Source organism: Notolepis coatsorum (assembly GCF_963971535.1).
Source record: "Notolepis coatsorum genome assembly, chromosome: 1".
Taxonomy (NCBI): Eukaryota; Metazoa; Chordata; class Actinopteri; order Aulopiformes; family Paralepididae; genus Notolepis; species Notolepis coatsorum.
Genome location: NC_140165.1, coordinates 220560829 through 220583502, shown reverse-complemented (window position 1 = coordinate 220583502; position 22674 = coordinate 220560829). Strand labels below are relative to the sequence as shown.

General features: G+C 45.2%; 1 protein-coding gene across 1 annotated transcript in view; it reads right to left on the bottom strand.

The window, feature by feature from the left end:
* Positions 1-3621: 3621 nt before the first annotated feature.
* LOC311224112 (transmembrane protein 120A-A-like) overlaps positions 3622-22674 on the bottom strand; it is a gene marked incomplete at both ends in the record, with an annotated part of 31528 nt that continues 12475 nt past the window's right edge. Inside the window, 5 exons of the mRNA XM_084308945.1 lie at positions 3622-3738; positions 4027-4095; positions 14744-14808; positions 20932-21024; positions 21262-21323. Of these exons, the coding sequence (XP_084165071.1) occupies positions 3622-3738; positions 4027-4095; positions 14744-14808; positions 20932-21024; positions 21262-21323 (406 nt within the window). The remainder of the gene's footprint in view (positions 3739-4026; positions 4096-14743; positions 14809-20931; positions 21025-21261; positions 21324-22674) is intronic.

Sequence of the window (22674 nt, the reverse complement as noted above, 5' to 3'; positions counted from 1 at the left end):
ATAATGAACAGCAAGGGACACACGACCGATTACATAAGGGAGAAATGGGAGAGAGAGCTAGAGATAGAAATAACAGGGAAGGAATGGGGGAACATATGCGAGGTGCAACATTCAACAACAGGATCGAGGATATGGAAAGAGTTTGGATGGAAAAACATAATCAGATTCTTTATAACCCCAGAGCTGAAGGGAAAATATGCACCAACACAAAGAGCATGCTGGAGGATGTGTGGGAAGGAGGGGGCAAACCACACGCACATATTCTGGGGATGTCAGAAGCTGAAGGGGTATTGGGAGGAGATAGGGGAGGCAATGATCAGAATATTAGGATACGGGTTACCACAAACAGGACTGGTGCTTTACTTAGGAGACCTGACACACGAGGGAATACAAGGGGGGGACAAATATTTAATAAAGATAATGTTGATAGCGGCCAGAAAAGCAATAACGAGACTGTGGTACAAGGAAGACCCACCGACAATAGCACAATGGGTAGGAATAGTGGAAGAGATACAGGATATGGAGAGGATAACACACATGCTGAGGTTACAGGAAGAGAAATTTGGAGAAAGATGGGGAAAGTGGGAGGATTACAAGGGGAACGAAAACGACATCACAGAGGAAGAACCAAATACACCACAAGAGGGCGAAGGGTAAAGGAGGAAAGAGGTTCAAAGAGGGTCTCTGAACCCATGTCACACACTTAATGTTTTCTAATTTTATTTTTGTTTAACACTTTAGTTGCCAAAGGACGAGTTTAGGCGTCCTTCCCCGCCATGCTCAAGTTGCCGAAGACGCAGTAACTCGTCTTTGATATCAATATTTCAAAAATCTGTGATCGGAATCATATTTCCTTTCCGGGGCCCTGAGACACAAGTGTGATCTCCTCTCAATTCTCTAGCGGTTCAAGACCGCCATCTGGTGGCCGATCGGCAGATCGAAAAAACGGATGTTACCTTTAACCCGGCAGGACTCACTCCATATGTGGTCCGGGCACTCGCTAATGTTAGAGAGACTCAGTCTTCACACAGTGAACATCGATCGCTGCAAATAACTCGAATAAACAACATGATTTGGACGTATATATTATTATACAACCTGGAAATGGACCGGGTATTTCAACATCCCATAATGGAAAACTGTCTACCCCACGCTGATCGCCCAACGGCCCGCTGAGACTGGGGTGAGTTTTAGCGTGTAATATTACCGTGTTCGACACTAACTGCTATGATGAACATTTGACCCACATTAGATGAATGGTATAACGCTGCCCACGAAATTATAAACGCCCCCTCGCTCATCCGGTCAACATCAGATGACGTGTAGTAACTTCCAGAAGTCCGTCCAGTTGGATTTTTTTATATCGCGCCGATTGCTATCAAACTGTATTTGATCATCAATATAATGCATTTGGGGCTATAAATCACGTTCTGGAGAAAGCTGCAGAAAGAGATGAAAACATACTTATACTTTAGATCATATTTTAGTATGAATGTGTGAATGAAAAGGTTTAACGTTCATACACCCTGAACAATACATATAGGACATTGAATGGGCCCTAATAATGGCAATTTAGCAATAGAATTTAAAAAGTTATAGCCCTGCAAAGAAGGGGAACTTCTCCATAGACAAATAGAGCTGGCAAGGGATGGTATATCATGAATTTAGCCTTAGGCAATCAAAGTGTTAAGGTATGACAACTGTTTTATGTTTTCAGTATTTTTTATTTTTCGTCTTTTGGGTATTAAATTTTCTCTTTATTATTTATGTCTGTTTAATAGTGTTGTTGAGGTTATTGCATATGTCGTGTTGTTTGTCTATAAATGTTTAATAAAAATCTAAGTTTAAAAAAAAAAAAAGTTAATCGTATAGTGGCGTTATTAGAATCGTGCGTTAACGCGTTAATACCGCGTTAACTTTGACAGCCTTAGGTAAGACCCCATTCTACATTGTTAAGACACACACACATAGGGGCGCCCAAGTGGCGAACCATGTAACGTGCTGCGTCGCGAAGCGGCCTACCCGGGTTTGATTCCCGGACCCGGCGTCCTTTGCCGAATGTCTTCCCCCCACTCTGTCTCCCGTTTTTCCTCTCTCTCTCTCTCTACCAGACTGCCCGGCAGTAAAAACAATAAAAATCTATACCAAAAACATAAAAAATTTATAAATAAAAGACACACACATAGTCACCTGCTTCCCGACATATTTATTAAATACACACTTCATATCCCAGACGTCCGACCTGCCCACACTACACCACCACAGTCGTTAATCTTTTGTTGTTCTGTTTGCCTTGAACCTTGTATAAATAAATACACGCCGTTTGGTGTTTTTCCTCTTGAACCTGTTGCGTTGCCTTAATACGGGTCCCGTTCCTCTGTTCCCATAACAATTTCCCCAAGGGGATCAATAAAGGAATATCTTATCTTATATTATCTTATCTTATCTTAAAAGGCTAATTAAAATCTGATCATATTGGCTGACCGATATATGTGTATAGCCCTAGGGCTTCATTTGTGTCCAAGTACCAACCAGACACCAGGTAAAATTCGTTATGTGCTTTTAGAAAGGTACAGGAGTAGTGTCTAGATTGCATTGCTGGGAATTCATAGCTTTATTTTTTATTTGTAGGTAGTAGGAATGGTTAAGGTAAGGGATAGGTTTATAAACATATTTTTAGGTTAAAATGATGAGTGATGATTCTCAATAAAAATGTCCTTCCGGGCTATAGGATCTAGACACTACCTTTTAGAAATTATAATAAAGATAAAGGTCACATTGGTGTGTGTGTGTTTATGATTAACTGGTCTCATTTCTTTAGGATAATCTTTATTTGCATATTGCGAGTTTTATTTGCATTTTACAGATAGTCCGTGGAACATCATACACTCACGCACACAACACAACACAAGTAGCTCATACAATATCTCTCTAATGTAAATGCACATGCATTTACGACCACACACACACACACACACACATTAGGGCATTTTCATGTACAAGATAAGCGCACAGAGTTTCCTCTATTATGGATCATAATCACACACATTTATTGATGTTACATTTTGCATAGACTTTCTATGGCCTTTTGATTTGCAAAAATAGATAGCTGGGCAAGTCAGTAAACTAAGATATCACAAAAACGAGTTCAGCAAACCGCAATATGCTTCCCTTACGAAAACATAGTTGCAAAAAAGTATCATGGCCATTGGCCAATGACCAAGAAATGTAGGAAATACCATCAATATCATGGTTTAAATTCGATTATACCACAGTATTATTATTAGTACAAAAGTGGTACCATAATGAATGATACATAATACCATGGTGATACCATGGTAACTGAAATTACCATCTAACTACCATTTGTAAGGGTTATGCCAAAAACAACCAAACAGGATCATGTCACTTCATGCCTACTACTACTACTACTACTACTACTACTACTACTACTACTACTACTACTACTACTACTACTACTACTACTACTACTACTACTATGCGGCGACATCACCCACCCGTCACAGTGCTTAAAGTTGACTTTGACTTTTGACTAGTAGTAAATGATGAGTCAAACAATTACTTGTTCAAAAGTGATTGGTCTTTCCGCTTTCTCCTGCCTCAGTGACTCTTTGGATTCGCCTGACTCTTGCTCTTCAGCTTGGTGCGAACGACAGCTACGGTCGTGAGGAAGTTCCCCAGGAACAGAATGAGGAAGCAGGCACTACACGTTGAGATCTGGAGTGACGGGAATAAATGACAAAGCATTAGAAGTAGAAACAGCTCTTGATAGTTAGATAAAAAAATATATAATATAGAACGTATACATTTTACACACAAAGTAAAATCATTTGATTATTGATATGGGAATGAGAGGGCTATGTCCTTTAAACACAAAATATGTCATCCATCTTCCTTTTTAAATCTAAACAAATCCAAATACACAGTCATATCATTGAGGACAGACTTTAATTGATGTAGAAAGGAGCTCAGAATGTGTTTCTAGGTGAGGACACACACACTGACCTGCCACTCTTTACAGTCTGGTTGCTGAGCCATTCTGAACAGGGACACGCTATTGAAGAGCTGCCAGAACTGAAAGTTGATAATGAGATGAATACAGTACACTGACAATAGAAATGTACAAATACATTAAAAGGGCAATCCATAATACAAATATACAATAAACAAATGGGTAGCCCCACTGATGAAAACAACAACAGCAAAAGGAACATTGGACATATTTCTCAAATTCTCAAAGAGATTGAAATGATTCTTTATACAGGGACAAAGTGTAACACCTTACGGGGACTCACTAAAAACATGGTATCTCATGCACCACGTCCAACAGGCATGAGGTCCATCCAATGAGGTTACTGTTTATGCATGAGACACCAAGTTTTTAGGGAGTCCCAACAGCTTACAGCAACTGCTTACTCCAACATAATTGTTTTTATTAAGTTTTATGAAGCTGTTTGAACTGAAGAAGTTTTGCTCACATTGCAAATATTTGTTTTGAGTCAAGATGGGTCAAGTAAGGAGTACAAACTTTGTGTCCACCCGTCGAAATGGAATTATTATGGTCAGAAAAACATGACTTTAATGTATTACAGATTCTTGAGAGTCGGGTCAAAACATGTCCTACATAGAAAAATCTTCTTTATCTTTTTCTTTATATTTATATTAGAAATCAAGAAATGTATAATGAATAATATGTACAAAGTTAAATCTAAAGGAACTGTGTATACTCATGTTATTATTCTCATATATTCTTTTACAGTTTCAATTTCAAACTGCCCTAAATTTCTTTTATAAAAATAAAGTATATATAAATAGCCTATATATATATATATAATTATTAATCAAATAAAAAATAATGGTTATAAATATTATCTGTCTGTCTGTCTATGTGATGTTAACTTAAAATAATGTTTTCTGTAAAAATCAAAGTTGTGTCCGACTCCTCCGTCAACACCGTCAGATTTTTTCATAATTTTGGTTAAATCAGGCAATAGTATGGTCAGCTATATCCCTGAGGACCCCTTTTCCACTTCCTATGTATCATGAATGCAGCAGTACAACACATGATCTGGTAAGTCTTACTTGTTTCGATATTTTAGACAAACAATGTTAATATCACTGCAGTCACAGTGTGTCAACTGTTACAGCCACAGCCAGGGCCTTTCTCTCCCCTGTCTATCAGCAGGTCCCCGCTACCATATAGGGTCCCTCCATGTTCCCGCTTCACTCTCAGCCTGTCTACCTGGGCCGGTCTACACACCTGAGGCTCATCTCGTCATCACAGAGCCAGGATAAGAGGCCTGCACCCCTGCTACTCCTGGTTCAGAGTGTTGTTTACCTGCCTTGATAGTAGGACCTTCTCTGGACCTATAGTAGCTGTTACACTATTCCGTGTTACTCCTTGTGTTACCTGTACATCAGTATTCCGCGTCATACTTACCCTTGTTCTTCTGTGTGTAGGATCACACACCTCTGGCCTGCACCCTCACCCTTGGACATCACCACCCTGCCTGAATACTTTGGGCAGCCGAAGAGTGTTTCCGCGTCTCTGATTGACCAGGTCATTTCTGGTCATGTGACATGTACGCCCAATCGTGGGACCGCAAGTTTCTACACTGGTTAGGCTTAGGCGCTCGTTCGAAGTCGGTTAAGGTTAGAGTTTGTCTTAGAGCATGGCGATAGAACGCCTGCCCTGATTCCGACGGTTAAGCTTAGGCACTCTTTCGAAGTTGGTTAAGGTTAGAGTTTGTCTTAGAGCATGGCGATAGAACGCCAGGTAGTTTGCAGGCTGTTAGACCCGGCAATAGGCGCAGAACTTGCTGTCCCACGATTGGCTCACATGTCACATGACCTGGCCAATCAGAGCGCAAAACTCGAACGCGGAAGCACTCTTCGGCTGCCCAAAGTATTCACGCCACCAGCCTGCACTATCATGGACACACACATGGACACACACATCCTTCACCTGTATTCTCTCACTGCCTGCCTTGTCGTCTTCTGGGTTTCCTATTAAATACCCTAAACCGCCTCATTCTCCTGTGCCTTGTGTTCTGCTCTTGGGTTCTCTAGACACCACCCTAACATCAACACCGTCTTCCCAATAATGATGATCTTAGTTAAGAATTTTGGATTTGATTTAGGCATTTTAGTGATGTTATTGAGGCAGCTAGCAACAGCAGCTAGCAACTAAGAAAAACCAACATGGCTGCAGTGTACACTACATATTTGACATAAAAAAGAAAGCCCCTTTGTCAACACCGTCAGACGTGAACTCTGTCAGGTTTTTATCTCTGATGATGTTGACGTGTAAGCTAACAGAGTTGACAAATCGTCCCATAACCTCTTAATGTGGTAATATAATATTACTTGGTAAAATATTCCAATGTTATTTAATGGTTTTATTTACACATACATGTACATATAGCCTGATTTACATGATTTAAGCTTGTATACCATACACCTTTGAAGGGTATACACAGTATTGATCGTCGGAATGTAATATGAATGTTTAAAATGAGAATCACGATAAAGAACACTACATTCAATCAAGAGAACAACTGACAATACTGCAATATTATCTGTCTGACAGTTTTCTTGTATTTTTCCAATGAGCTACTGGAGCCCCAGAAGAGGACACACATCTGCAAGGACTATCCACTTTGATTATGTTCAATATCATTTTTAACATAAAGAAGACATGTTTTGTCATCAGTTTGTCAGTATTTTTATTTCATTTTCTTTTTAAAACTTTGACCAGTCACCTGGTTCTTTTAGCGTTTATCGCTTTTTCTTCGCATTCATACTTGGTCAAGTTCGACCACAGAGCAGGCTGAAAGGGTTCAGATGGGGGGGAAAGACACTCTGGGAAAGGCACGGCTGCCGTCCGGGATTCGAACGCGCTCAGCCCCAGATCCGCGCGAGCGCGGTTGTCCACAGCGCTGAAATAGCACTCGCGGTACGTGGTGAGCTACTGGAGCTCCCCTTTTATTTCATTTTCTGTAGTTTATTTGTTAGTATACTGTGGCAACCCCAAGCCACCCCTGGGCTTGGTGATTGATGGGCGCTACGTGGCGACCCAATGGCTGGGCGCTGCCCATGTTTGGGCGTCCGCTTCCGGACGCACCTGTCACTAGAGACCCATCAGAAGTGATTAGGTGATTAGCGAATCACGGCGCGGTGCGCCTGTTGGGGAGGGGGGACTTAATGGAGCCGAGGAGCCTCCTCTCAGTCCCCCGTAGCAGCGCAAGGCAAAAGGCCACAGAGCGGAGACGCCGCCCGGCCGACAGATTACCGCCAGCAAGCAATTATTATTTGAATAGAAAATAAAGAGCATGATTTTGGGAACTGCAACCTGTCTGTGTGTTGTTTATTCTGCCACCCCTACACCTGGAATTGCCACAGTGGTGGAGAATGCGGGCATAGTCTACTGGCAATCAGGGGTGCGGAATAAACAACAATAGACTTTATCGAAGTAGAATAAAAGAAATAAAAAAAATATATATATATATATATTTAATAACGAAAAGAAGCATGGACGCGCTGGTGCAGCAGCTCGTACAGGCGAACCTGGAACAACAGACCCGGCACGAAGAGGCCCTGCAAGAACAGAGGAAACAGACGGGGATGATCCACGCGGAGCTCCAGCGGATGGCCTCTCACCGGCGGGACGAAGGGGCCGCAGGGACGCGGCCTAACCCCGGGCGCTTCATCCCCAAGCTGACGGAGCAGGAGGATATAGAAGCCTATCTCCTAGCGTTTGAGCGCACCGCCGGCCGGGAGGGCTGGCCAGAGGACGACTGGGGGGGACTGCTGGCCCCCTTCCTGTCGGGTAATGCGCAAAAGGCCTACCAGGACCTGCCACCGGAGCAAGCCGAGAACTACACTCGGCTAAAGCAGGAGATTTTGTCCCGTTACGGCCATAGTCTGCAGTCCCGTGCGCAGCGGTTCCATGACTGGGTGTATGACGCACAGGCCTCCCCGCGCTCCCAGATGCACGACCTAGTCCGCATAAGCCGAGCCTGGCTAATGACCGACCCCGGAGGGCCCACGGTCTTGGAACGGATTGTTATGGACCGCTTTGTCAGAGCCCTCCCTTATGACACGAAGAAGCAGGCGAGTCAAGCGGACCCCCGCTCCGTGGAGCAGCTAGTGAATATTGTGGAGGCCCACCAGGTAACTCGGGACTTACTCAAAGGGGGGCGAGGGGAAAAGCCAGAGCGGCCGAGAACAAGGAGGGGTCCCGACGAGCACAGCCCAAGGGGCCGGGTAGGGAACGCAGGTGATCCCGAACTACCCCGAAGAAGACTGCTGTTCGACCAGGACCAAAGACGCTGCTATGACTGCGGCGAGCCCGGGCATCTCTCGTGGAACTGCCCAGGCCGGGATGTGTCCATGCCATCGGCGGCAGCTTCAGACCCCCGCGGAAAGACGTGCAATTATGGCGCAGCCTGTTGGGCCCATAAGGAAACATCAGCGACACTTTTACCCGTGCGCGTCAACGACGAAGATGCCGTAGCGCTCCTGGACTCGGGTAGTGTCATAACGCTGGTTCAGCCCCATTTGGCACACTGCGACGCAGAGGCTCCGCAAGTGTCAGTGTCCTGTGTGCACGGGGACACAAAGTTGTATCCCACAGCGCAGATCACCCTGACAACCACCAAGGGGGTCTGCTCGATGACAGCCGGCGTGATACCCAACCTGCCGGTAGCGCTGCTGATTGGTCGAGACTGCCCCCTGTATCGCCAGCTGTGCTCAGCCGTCATCTCCCCGCGCACCCCACCCTCTACGGGTAAACCGAGGAAGAGGAAAGGGTTACGTCAGCCGAAGGTGTGTGCTCTGAACGTAACAGGGAGTGAGACTGAGACGGCATCAGATGTGGGTGACGACGCGCCGGAACCCCTGAATATACCGGGGAGTGAGACGGAGACGGCATCAGGTGTGGGTGACGACGCGCCGGCGCCCCAAGCGGGCCCCGAGACGGATAGCAGTGACGAGGACCCATTTGCGGAGTTCCCCCAGGCGGACGAGGTGGGGAGGGACCTGGCGGGTCAGTTCGGAACGGCCCAGCTGGAAGACCCAAACCTAACGCAGGCCCGGGCGAATATCAAAACCGTAGATGGAAATCCAGTGGAGGGGGTGAGTAACCTGTCATATCCTCACTTTGCAATAAAAAGACAATTGCTGTACCAAGTCGTAAAAAAGAATGATGAGGTTAAAGATCTATTGCTGGTGCCGAAATTCTTTATTCCCACTGTACTCCAGCTAGCGCATTCACATATCCTCGGAGCGCACCTGGGCGTGGACAAAACCATGGAGCGCATAAAGGCGCGTTTCCATTGGCCGGGCATGAAGAGAGCGGTAGAGGACTACTGCAGGAGCTGCCCAGAGTGTCAACGCGCAGCACCAAAGGTACAATATAAAAATCCTCTGATCCCGCTGCCCATCATTGAGATCCCATTCTCAAGAATTGCCCTCGACGTGGTGGGCCCTCTAGTCAAATCGTCCCGAGGCCACCAGTATATACTGGTAATCATAGATTATGCAACACGTTACCCCGAAGCCATCCCGTTACGCACGGTGACGGCCAAAATTGTGGCACGGGAGCTCTTTCATTTGTTTAGTCGGGTGGGAATTGCCGACTCTATTCTCACTGATCAGGGCTCGTGCTTTATGTCGCGGGTCATGAAAGAAATGTGCAAACTAATGAAAGTGGAACAGCTGCGAACCTCCATATACCATCCACAGACGGATGGGCTGTGCGAACGCTTCAACAAAACACTGAAAAGCATGCTAAGAAAGGTGATGGAGAAGGATGGGAAGAATTGGGATCAGTTGTTGCCCTTTCTGATGTTCTCTGTGCGTGAGGTCCCACAGGCTTCCACTGGCTTCTCGCCATTTGAGCTGCTCTACGCCCGCAAGCCGCGGGGTCTCCTGGACATCGCAAAGGAGATTTGGGAGGAACAGCCGTCGCCCCACCGGTCTCTCATAGAGCATGTGCAGGTAATGAGAGACAGGATGAAGGCGCTCTGGCCAGTGGTGAGAGAACATATGCAACAGGCCCAAGACGCACAGAAGCGCATTTATGACCGGGGCGCACAGCCACGGGAGTTTAATGTGGGGGACCGGGTCCTAGTACTGGTTCCGACAGCAGAGTGCAAATTCCTAGCCAAATGGCAGGGACCCTACGACATAATCGAGAAAGTGGGTCCCGTCAACTACAAGGTCCACCAGCCCGACCGTAGGAAGCATCGACAGTTATACCATGTTAACCTGTTGAAGAAATGGCATGCCCGGGATGTGTTGCTCTCGCCCCCCCCTCTCACCCCTTTTGCGCAGCAGGTGGCAGAGGCGGCCGATGTTCCCATCGGGGAACAGTTGTCCCCGACCCAACGGCAGGAGCTTCGGGAGCTGGTCCAACAGAACCGGGACGTGTTTTCGGCCACGCCGGGCCGCACCACATTGGCCCAGCACCACATCATTACCAGCCCGGGAGACAAGGTAAAGCTGAAGCCCTATCGTATCCCAGAGGCAAAAAGAGAGGCCGTAAGAAGAGAAGTGCGGGTCATGCTGGAGATGGGAGTGATTGAGGAGTCTCATAGCGGGTGGTCCAGTCCTATTGTTTTAGTGCCGAAACCCGACTCAACAACCAGGTTCTGCAATGATTTCAGGAAGCTTAATGACATTTCAAAGTTTGACGCCTATCCCATGCCTAGAGTGGATGAGCTCATTGATAGACTGGGCCTGGCCAGGTTTATCACAACACTAGATCTAACGAAGGGTTATTGGCAAGTCCCTCTGGCCCCCGCCTCGAGGGAGAAGACGGCTTTCTCCACCCCAGACGGGCTGTTTCATTATAAAGTTCTCCCGTTTGGCCTGCATGGGGCGCCATCTACCTTTCAGAGGCTGATGGACAGAGTACTACGGCCCCATCGGGATTATGCAGCCGCATATCTCGATGACATTATCATTCACTCATCAGATTGGGACACCCACCTCCAAAAGGTGAGAGCGGTGTTGGGTGCCCTCCGGGAGGCGGGTCTCACCGCCAACCCAAAGAAATGCAGGCTGGGACTAGAAGAGGCAGAGTACCTGGGGTTCACAATAGGCCGGGGCAATGTAAAACCGCAGAAGAGGAAAATTGATGCGATAAGGGAGTGGCCTCGCCCTTTAACCAAGAAGCAGGTCAGGACATTTAATGGGCTAGCGAGCTATTATAGGAGGTTTATCCCTAACTTCGCTGCTCGCGCTGCTCCCCTCACAGATCTGACCCAGGCGCGGCGGCCGTTCACGGTGAAGTGGACACCGGAGGCGGAGGCGGCGTTCGAGGACCTCAAGACTGCCCTCTGTTCGGGACCGGTGCTGGTCTCCCCGAACTTCGACAAGGAGATGACGGTACAGACAGATGCATCAGAGGTGGGACTGGGAGCGGTCCTCTCCCAGCAACTGGAGGGTGAGGAACATCCAATCTTATATGTGAGCAGGAAGCTGCTGCCACACGAGCGCAACTATTCTGCGGTGGAGCGCGAAGGTCTGGCAATTAAGTGGGCACTGGAGACGCTCCGTTATTATCTGCTGGGGAGGCGCTTCACGCTGGTGACGGATCACGCCCCCCTCGTCTGGATGGCCAAGACAAAGGGGACCAATGCCAGGGTGACTCGATGGTTTCTGGAGTTGCAATCGTTTAACTTTTCTGTCATTCACAGGTCCGGGGTGGCACATGGCAACGCAGACGCCCTCTCCAGGAAGGATGCCTGTTGGGCGTCGGACGCTCTTCCCCGACGGTCGGAGCTGGAGGGGGGGTACTGTGGCAACCCCAAGTCACCCCTGGGCTTGGTGATTGATGGGCGCTACGTGGCGACCCAATGGCTGGGCGCTGCCCATGTTTGGGCGTCCGCTTCCGGACGCACCTGTCACTAGAGACCCATCAGAAGTGATTAGGTGATTAGCGAATCACGGCGCGGTGCGCCTGTTGGGGAGGGGGGACTTAATGGAGCCGAGGAGCCTCCTCTCAGTCCCCCGTAGCAGCGCAAGGCAAAAGGCCACAGAGCGGAGACGCCGCCCGGCCGACAGATTACCGCCAGCAAGCAATTATTATTTGAATAGAAAATAAAGAGCATGATTTTGGGAACTGCAACCTGTCTGTGTGTTGTTTATTCTGCCACCCATACACCTGGAATTGCCACAATACTTAAACTGACAGTGTTTATTACAAATTTTGTCAACACTGTCAGTGATTGTCAGCAGCGTCACGTCAGATGTATGTTTTTGTACATTTTCAAAATAATCTTTTACTATTTGTTGAGTTTGTATTGTTCATCTATTAACTCATTCTGCGCCACGGGTCGGGGCGACAGAGGGCGCTAGAACGGCAGCGCTGTAAGTCAATGGGGCGCTTTGTTCACTTGCGAGTGCTTAAAATATATCTTATATTATAGCTATGGGTCTAATACACCCGTTGATTGTCAGTGAGTTGCTTCCAGTCAACATGCACGAAACAGATTGTTTTTTCATCTGTACATTTCCGTTTTATACCGTTTTGAATACGAGTATAGTTTTGGTGATTTTTAGTAATCCCAGGAAAAGATGCGATAATAGCCCTTTAGTGGAATACACTAAACACGTTGTAATTTTTCGCCTGATTATCGAATCTTCCTGAAATCAACGCTAGATTATCATTATTATCCTTCCTCGTGCATACATGAAATGGCCCTCGTAGCCACACACACACACAGACAGCGTCGATTGCGGTAGAAAGAAATATCAGATCAACGCAAGATTTTATATATAGAGTCCTTACCTGGTCTCTGATGTAATGCAAAAGAAATAATCCAATTATCTGATCGCCATTCCAAATACTGCTTGTGGAGGTCCGTCCCACATTGCCCGGCATTGCATATGTAAGGGGGAGGGGGGGCAGCCTCGCAGATGTAACGTTGTAAAGGCTAGTCCTGCCGGAGTATTTAAACCCCACCCGCACGGCTCAGATCGGCCCAGAAAATAAACTACACCATTTCTAATAGAGTGCAATACCGTCTGGAAGGCGTAGGCGGCGGTATTTGCCCTTTTGCGAGCTCAGACCCATTCCCAATGATAACATCAGGCTGGATGGATGAAAATGAATGGATATAGCTAATAAAATAAATAACGATTAAAACCTGACTTTACTCGTGATTGGCGCTGAACGGTTGGCGAGTTAACCCGACTTTACTCGTGATTGGCGCTGAATGAGTTAAAGTTATTAACTGATCTACATCTCTTATTTGTCTAAGAAATGTGTTTTTATAGTCTTAACATTAAAAACAAAGGTAGAAAATAAAGGAATTTAGAAATTGGGTTTTTCAGAATAGTGTGAAATCTGATTAAAAGTTGATATATTGTATTTTATTACATATCAGAGTAACTGAACACTATTGTTAGATACTTGAGGACTTTAAAGTTTTGTTGGACTGAACAAATTCAAATAAGATACTTTTTAGTATGTCTGACAGAGTTGACACAAATTAAGTTATGAAGTGAATAATGTTTATTTTCAGAAAGGTTTTTTCAGAATACCTTTCTCCACAAATACATTTAAAATAAATGTAGAATATATATATTTTTAAGAAATGTAGTTCTAAAACGTGTTTTGTCCCTTATTTGAAGAATCAGCGGTAGGCAGGGCCGGACTGGGGAAATAATTCATACCGGGAGATATAGCGCGAAATATAGCACCAATCAGGCCACTTTTTAAGCGGGGGGTCTGGGGGTCCCCCACCAGGATTTTTTTTGTTACAAAGACTTAATTTCCTGCATTCTGGTGAATTTTTGTGCATGTGAATCACAAACTAATGAGCCAACAATTGCTTAGTACAATGTACTGTTATGGACCTCAAATAAAACTGTTGTGGCACTAGCAATGCTACTCTCTCCACCTTCAAAAAGAAAAAAGCAAGAGCACAACATATTTTTCTATTTACTATTATAATACAGTTAACCACTCTCTCCTGTAAGGGCCTTTCTTTTTCTTTGTTTTATCCCTCTCTCCTCCACCCTTTCTCTTTCTTCCACTGTCCATCTTGACATCAACGTTAATTGACTTTCGCTCTACTGTATCTCTCCCGAGTCCCTCACTACCTGGCTCACTGCCTGGCTGTTATTCTGCATCTGAGTGCCGTCTGCCATTCCATTCGCCGCCACCGCTGTCAATCAGTTGTATCGCCTGATCCCGCCTCCACCAATCACAAGCGGCAGCACGGCTCCATTGTGTGTGTGTGTCCGCGTGAGGGAGAGAGTCAGATAGTTCTCCTGTGGCAGACAGTGAAATCCTGGTTGTTCCCCACCCACCTAGGTTATCTAACTATCGCGCCGCGCCGCCGCCACAACTAGAAACAATGGCCTGGCAAAAAAAACTAAAAAAATTATAATTTTTTTTTTTTTTTTTTATATAATTTTTTTTTTTTTATCTGTGCAGGCCAGGCCACCGGGAAAGCTCCCAGTGCTCCCGATGGCCAGTCCGGGCCTGGCGGTAGGCTATACTGTAATATCAGAGTTTTCAGGACAAAGATGTGGTGGGTTGTCCAGTCTTAAACATGACAGTGCATAATTCTCCATGACTGACTAAGGCTTAGTCAGTAATTGCTTAGTCAATAATTACTTCTGTAGAATGTGACTCATCAGTTGTAAAGGCTGAGACTATTAATAAACAGAGATTCCACACTGACAGTACCACACAGCACATACTTACATGACCAAAAAACAGGAAAGGCAGGAGAAAGGTCAGGCCTCGCCACATCCAGGACTGAAATCCCTCTGAAAGGCAGAATGGAATTGAGGTGTAGTTATGTCCGCAGTAGGCAGAGCCTAACCCATTGTAGCAGCCTGAAAATATTGTATATTATTCAGAACTGCTGACTGGTGTTTTATATTCCCTTTGTACACAAAGACATCATTGATATTCCCACGAGCAATGATATGAGTTTCTCTTCCTTCTATCGACTGAAGTATGGACTATACACAGTATCGCTGGACCATAATCAACATCCTTCCCTGTGTGACTAGTAGGCGGGACCAGCAGGGGGCGGTGTCTGACAGAGAGTGTTGGAGAGAGATGGAACGTGATATATGGGAGCGGAAGACGGAAAGAGAACCTCTTCGGCAGTGAACTTGAACACGAACAGTCGCAACGGACGGGGGCTCTGGAGAGCCCTGTTGCAGAAGTTATGCCAGAGGGCCCCGTGAGATAGCAACGGGTGATAGGAAGTACTTGCTAGTGGACACGATATCCTAGCAGTACCAGCGATAGTGTGTGAACAATTAGTGCAGAGCCATGCACTAACAATCGGGTTATAATAGTTACTGTGTGCGGTATAAGTAACGTGCGGCTAACCAAGTATCAAAGTCCTTAACAATCGAGTTATAGTAGCTACTGTGTGCGGTATAGAGTGCGAGCCCCGAGACGAGCGTGGGCCAACAACCGGGCTGCTCCGGCTGACTTCAACCAGATCTGCACCCGGCTGCCTGCAATCAGTCTGCTCCGGCTGCCTTCAATCAGACCTGCACCCGGCTGCCTGCAGCCTACGGGAGTTCGTCCCGTCCAGCAGGGGTCGTCATCGCTCAGCACACGCTCTCAGCCGGCGCTGCCTCTCTGCCCAGCTCCGCCTGCTAACATCCTCACCGAGAGCGTTCGACGCCATCTTGCTTTCCAGACAACAGTGGCGTGGCGAGGCGGCCATTGTGGATGAGTACAAATGGGCATTGATGCTCCCGAGTTATTATACAGTATACAGTGTGGTGCAGCCTGCGGGCGAAAGTAACGTTGCTACTACCATTCCATAGGGGTACCCCAAACAATACATGCCGGCATTAAGATAGGACTTTACTGGTATTTTGTGGGCCCACTCTTTTGTTTTCTGATTATTTCTTTTGAGTGTGATACCGTGTTGGTGTAATAATATTTTCCCATTCAGTGAACCCTGTTATTCCTCCCCTATGTCCTCCCTTCTTTCCCCATATTACGGAGTAGAGCAGTATATGTAAACCCTTAGGGAAGGTATTGATATTGTGTCTAGCCCAGACGTGGGCCGCACTTAGTCTGGGTACAACGAGAGCACTTGGTGCCTAGAGCGTAATCACCTAATGATCAGACTGTAATTATTGTGTAACAATAACCATGGTGCAATAATCACCAGACGTAGCTATGGTGTAACTAGGCCAATGATATAATAATACTCAGACTGAATGGGAGCACGGTGTGTGTGTCTTTTATTGAGCCTAATCCTAACCCTTTGATGCGGGTAATATATCTATTATTAACCCCTTCTTATTCAACCTTCCCTTTTCCACTGTAAGGTTTCTGGTGTTAATGAGGGAGGGTACTGCTTGCAGGGGGAACCAAGTTATTTATTTACCATTCGGTCATTAGGTGTGGGGGGGTGCTAAGGGGACAATTGGGGAGAGTGAGGGCGTGTTGGGGAGTACTGCTGACTGTCCAAGAGAGAGGGAGGAAGACCAGAGTACCGGACTAGGTTTGTAAATCCTGGGCCTCATACACCCCCACTGCCAGCCTCCAGTTGACGCTCCTGACCCCAAAGACGGAGGTGCAGCTAGCCAGAGTTCTACTGTGTCTCGCTACCTAGTGACCGTGCACCACAGTTCCCACGAAGCAGGGATAATCCACCCTGCTACACCATTATAAATTCAGTAGTGTAGGCGGCTACGTGGCGTAGTGGGCAAGGCGCTCGCCACAAAATCTGGAGACGCTGGGCTTGCCTGTTCGAGCCCAGCGCTCCACATTTGCTTTCAGTTTAGCTGGTCGTCCGTACTAATACACATTGGCCGTATTAGGGGGTGGGAAACTGATGGGTGGGGCACTGGGGATCGGGCGTTGTGGACAGCGACTCCTACAGGTCGGTTGGTGCGCCTGCGCAGTAGAATCAGGAAGTGTCGGGGGCAGCGTGAGCCTCCCACACGTTACTCCTCGCCACTGAGAGATCGAGCTGCGCAGGTGAAAAGATGCGACTGCTGTTACCTCAAGTACCGGAGGGGACTTGTGCTATGTATGACTTAGTCCACATTGCAGCCGGCTTGTGGGAGGCAAGAAACAGCGTTCGTGACAGGGGAGGGTTGAATTGGATGATACGAAATTGGGATGGGAGAAAATATAGAAAATGGGAGAAAAAGTGGAAAAAAAAATTCAGTAGTGTCTGTGTGTGGATGAGTGGGTGTGGGTGGGTGGGTGTGTGAATCCGTGTGAAGCCTGTGCTTTGGCACAGAAAGTTACAGAGGCACAATAATAATAATAATAATAATAATAATAACTTCGTTTTATATAGCGCCTTTCATAAGACCCAAGGTCGCTTTACATAGGGGGGGGGGGGGGAGATGACAAATATACATATAGAGTGAGAAATTAGGGGTTAAAGGCCAAATTGAAAAGGTGGGTTTTGAGCAGTTTTTTAAATGATGAGCATGTGGGAATATGTTTCACATCTGGCAATGGGAAGTATTTTTTGGGAATTCATTTCAAGCATCCTCCATCAACTTTCATGTAGTCCTTTGTGTAGTTTTGGTACACCTTTTTACCACCAGAGGGCAACAGTGCAATACTGGAGACAGTTGACCAGAGGATCAGCACAGAGACAGTGCAATACTAGAGACAGTTGGCCACTCTCTCCATCCCAGCATGCTTTACAGTTGGAGCTAAATGTTTTTCATAAGATGTAAAATAGTTAAATGTTGCAAATGTTATAATTATGTGGTTTATTGTCTCTTTCCATGTTATAGTGTGTTTAAATCTAGTTACTGTTATGTTTATGTGTTAACACTTTCTCCGCCAATAACGTCATACAACGGGTTTCAAGTTCATGCGAATTCTGCCAGATCACGGCGTACGACGTTATTGTGATCATATTTCATATTTTCGCCATGGTATTCATATTTCACTCACAGAGCCTTGTATGATGCTGTGGGACTCAGCACAACTCTGCAACGCTTCAACACTGCCACCTGGTGGATGATCGGCGAGTTGCCAAACCGGATATGCCTGTTGCATATCGGTGCGTCTCCTAAATCCGTCCGGCCACTCGCATATCATCCCAGGACTCTAGCCACACACCGTGGATATGGATCGCTGCCATAACTCAATAATCCACATGATTTGGGCGTGTATTAGTATTATACAAACCGGAAATGGATCGCCTCGATCCCCATCACATAACTGGGATCTGTTTGCTCCAGAATCATCGCCCAACGGTAAGAGGAGGCTGCCGTGAGTTTCAGCGTTTTTGTTTATTATTATCGATGCAAACTGCTCTGGGCCCTGTTTCATGTACGTGGTTCAACTAAGTCGATCAACATGTCCATTATCCAGCTTCAGTTAACCCGATGTTCAAAGCCGGGATTTTCCTGTTTCACAAAGGAGGATTCAGTCTCGTTAACTCAAGCCAGACTTGAGAGTCAGGCTCAAGTCAGGCTAGATGCGCGCTCCCGTTTTAGGTGGAAAGCCAGCACGTATCGATGGCAGAGACCCTGATTCTCAACGGCATTGATTGATTAATTGATTTAAGACTTTATTGACAGATTGCAATAGGCTCAATCGCCTCGCCGACAAGTTAAATGCGTTATCTATAGGCTAATTCTAAGTCCCTCATTACCTCAATCAATCAGATTATATTTCTTTAAACTTGCCTGCTGGATTGAATAATCAAATGAGATCTTGCTAGCGAAAATTATTAGTTAACTGTTATACAGAATTACGATACGGCTCTCTTACCCATTGGTTGATGTATAGTCAATCTTTTACTTATCTTCTCTGTGGTGTAACGGGTTCTTCTTTTGACTTTCACACGGACGACCGGGGTTCAAGGCCCTAGTCTTTTCCTTCTTTTTGCAATATAGGAATAATTCAATTTGGTGCACGTTGAGAGCTATATAAAGAATGACATCCTCAATGCATGTAGATTTATAATATTTTAACTTAAAACCAGGCTACTTTGGCGTATAATCATTAATATTATATTCAAAAAAATCATATTGGAAACACGGGGATTTGAACCCCGGTCGCTGAATTGGCAGGCATGAGCACTACCGCTGGGCCACTGGGCCAGATGGGATAAATTCATTGTTTATACATTAATGAACGAGAGACCCGTGTTTAGAATATCCGTTGTTTTGAATGAAGTTTATCTCTTTATCCTCATTCATTAATGTGACGTCAACGGCTCATTCAATTTCTCAAATCCGTCAAACAGCGCATCTCATCAGACATCTTAATCCCAGTTACAATTAAAATAACCACATCATGTGTACATCGCACGAGCGAGCGCCACCGTCGCCACGGTATATATAACGTGCATTATTTAGGACAAAGTGAATTTAATATCAGCATTTTGGGTCTATTTTACATTTCAAAAGCCCCCTCTGGAAGAATGGAGCACAAAAACGTAATTCAGAATGGTATAATGCAGATCGTAGACTGTGGGAATAGTTTCAGGAAACGGGCTGTCACTTCTTTGCGGGGGCGTGGCGATAGTTCAGGCTAACTTGAACTTGAACTCTGCTTTCGAGCAGGCTCAAACTTTTGGATATGTTGTCATGGTGATTTGGGAAATCCACGTACATGAAATCGGAAAGTCAGGCTAACAAAGTTATCCAGCTAAAGTTATCCGGCTAACTCGGTTATCCCGGTACATGGAACGGGGCCCTGATCTATATATCACCCTTACTACATAAATCATTTAATGACGATCACGGAATTATAAACGACCCCCCCCCCCCCCCCCCCCCTCCGTTCACCCGTGCATGATCAGTCATAACGTTTAGGACCATGTACAGTTGACATTTTTTATATAACGTGTATCGGCAACAAATGGCATTTGATAATGTATATATACATTTATGCCTATATCTCACGTTCTAGGAATTACTGCAGAAAACGATAAAAACATATTTATATTCTAGACGGTATTTTTGTATGAATGTGTGAATGACAAAGTAAAACGTTCCTACATCCTGAACGATAGATAATCGATGTTGAATGGGCCATAGTAATGTCAATTTAGCAATACAATTTAAAAAGTTATAGCCCTGCAAAGAAGGTAAACATCTCCATAGACTTAGAGTGGTGGCAGTGATCAAACATTGATGGATATAAGCGTGGCAGAGAAAGTGTTAACCATGAATGTGAGTGTTATTTGAAATAACCACCTCAGCAAACAACTTGTGTATATGCTAAAGGCACATCAATCTCTATGAAAATCCCAAACTGCATGAAAACACTTGTGAACTTGTATTTGGGGGGACTATTTATGACCCACTTGACTATAGCATGCCATGGCCATTATGTGCTCCAGTGAGCACCCATTCTAGTTAGTCACCATATGCACATTGTCCTCTTAGGTGCTGGGTTGATACAGATCTGCAGAATCTTCTGTTTGATTATCATCACAACAGTTCTCAAGGTGTCTCTGGGAGTTCCCAGCAAAGCATTTCTGGTCAATACTTCATTCCATTCACACTATACCTATTTAACTTATTTAGAGGTTAGTTAGCATAATGAGAACATTTACAACAATGGCTATTTTGATCGTAGGGTTCACACTCCACTGTATCGTTATCTAATTTTGTACTCAGTCAAAATCAAAAATCGCAGAGGTCCATGGAGAACCTATTTTAGTCTACGTAAATCAGATTTTACTTTTTAAATGTGGTCAATGTCAGATTCCAGTGTGAACTGGTCACAGTCCTGAACTGATCCACATGCGCAAATGAACAATAAAAGTCGCATGACCTGCATCTGATTTAGGACCACATATGAAATTTGCCCAAATCAGAATTGAATGCAGAATGCAGTGTGAATGTAGCCTTAGAGTAGCAATCCCTGGGCTTGGTCTCATGTTTTCTTGGTGTGTCCTTGGTGCTTAAAGCTAGTCTCACCCACAGTCAGGTCCATGGTGTGTCTCTCCCCTAGGGATCGTAGTCTGTACAGACAACCACTCTGATAATAGCACTGCAAGCACTGCACAAAACCTGTACGTTCCAAAACAAACACACACACACATTTATGTTTATGTGAAATATGGGGACATTACATACTTATATTCATTCTGTAACTAACCCTAAGCTTAAATCCCCCGATTTCATGGTGTGTACATGGTGTGTACACCCCCCGTCCCCCATCACACACACACACAAACAGTTGAAGAAAGTGAACACCAGTGATTTTACTTACTACTTTGGAATAATACATTTGACCATTGATCTTACTTTGATACAAGGAGTAGGCAAGGAACTGGTTCCTGAAAGTCTGGTAAAAGTTCCCATCAGGCCTGTGGAATAATGGACGTTGAAAATGTATTAAATTGAGCGGCTAGAACGGCGGTTCAAACACATGTCATTTTGTTGGTTACCGGTACCATCTCAGAACAGTTTGGCGCATAACAAATACGGTATGTAACCAGGAACCAAGGCTATCTATCTGTTTCAATTCCTTGTTCCTTGTTTGTAGTATTGTGTAGCCATACCAAGATTGTGGCTGAATGTACCCTATTCAGTATCCAAATGAGCCCAACCATGATTTATTTCTTAATAACATGCTAATCACATCTCTGGTAAGCATGAGAGGACCTTCTGCATGATTGCATGTGGGAAACACAATTTTACAGACGTGTCGATTAAATCTATTAGTCGACTATTAGTCCTTTGACTATTAGTCGACTAAGAGTTTCTTAAGTCCAGGAAATGGCCTCAGACCCTAAGTATCACTCTCCATTCTGGGAGGCACCCAAACTGGTGCTGCAGAATCAGCAGTGAGAAAGTGTTGACTCGGATGGTGTATCATCCCTACTCCCTACATTTAGTCCTACAGTGTGTACAGTACATCAGATCTAGCAGTGTGGTGATGGTGTTATGCAGTACTCCTCTTCAGGCTGTGGAGGGCGTGGAAGTGAGCGTCTAATAATTAGATCTGTCTGTTTTTATGGACAGAGATTATGAAGTGTGTAGTGAGTGTCTAGTAATTAGATCTGTCTGTTTTTATGGACAGAGATGGTGAAGTGTGTAGTGAGCGTCTAGTAATTTGTAGATCTGTTGCTTTTATTGACAGAGATGGTGACATGTGTAGTGAGCGTCTAGCAATTTGTAGATCTGTCTGTTTTTATGGACAGAGATGGTTTGATTTGATTAGGGATCCCCATTAGCTGGTGCCATAGCAACCAGCTAGTCTTCCTGGGGTCCACACACAAAAACATACAAAAACAATTATTATTGCAAAAACAAAATTATTAAAAGTCAGTACACACAATGCATGCAGATTGTGAAGTGTGTAGTGAGCGTCTAGCAATTTGTAGATCTGTCTGTTTTTATAGACAGAGATGGTGAAGTGTGTAGTGACTCTAGTGAGCTTCTAGCAATTTGTAGATCTGTCTGCTTTTATGGACAGAGATGGTGAAGTGTGTAGTGAGCGTCTAGTAATTTGTAGATATGTTGCTTTTATGGACAGAGATTGTGAACTGTGAAGTGTGCAGCAAGTGTCTAGCAATTTGTAGATCTGTTGCTTTTATGGACAGATATGGTGCAGTGTGTAGTGAGTGTCTAGTAATTCATAGATCTGACTATTTTTATGGACAGAGATGGTGAAGTGTGTAGTGAGTGTCTAGTAATTCATAGATCTAACTGTTT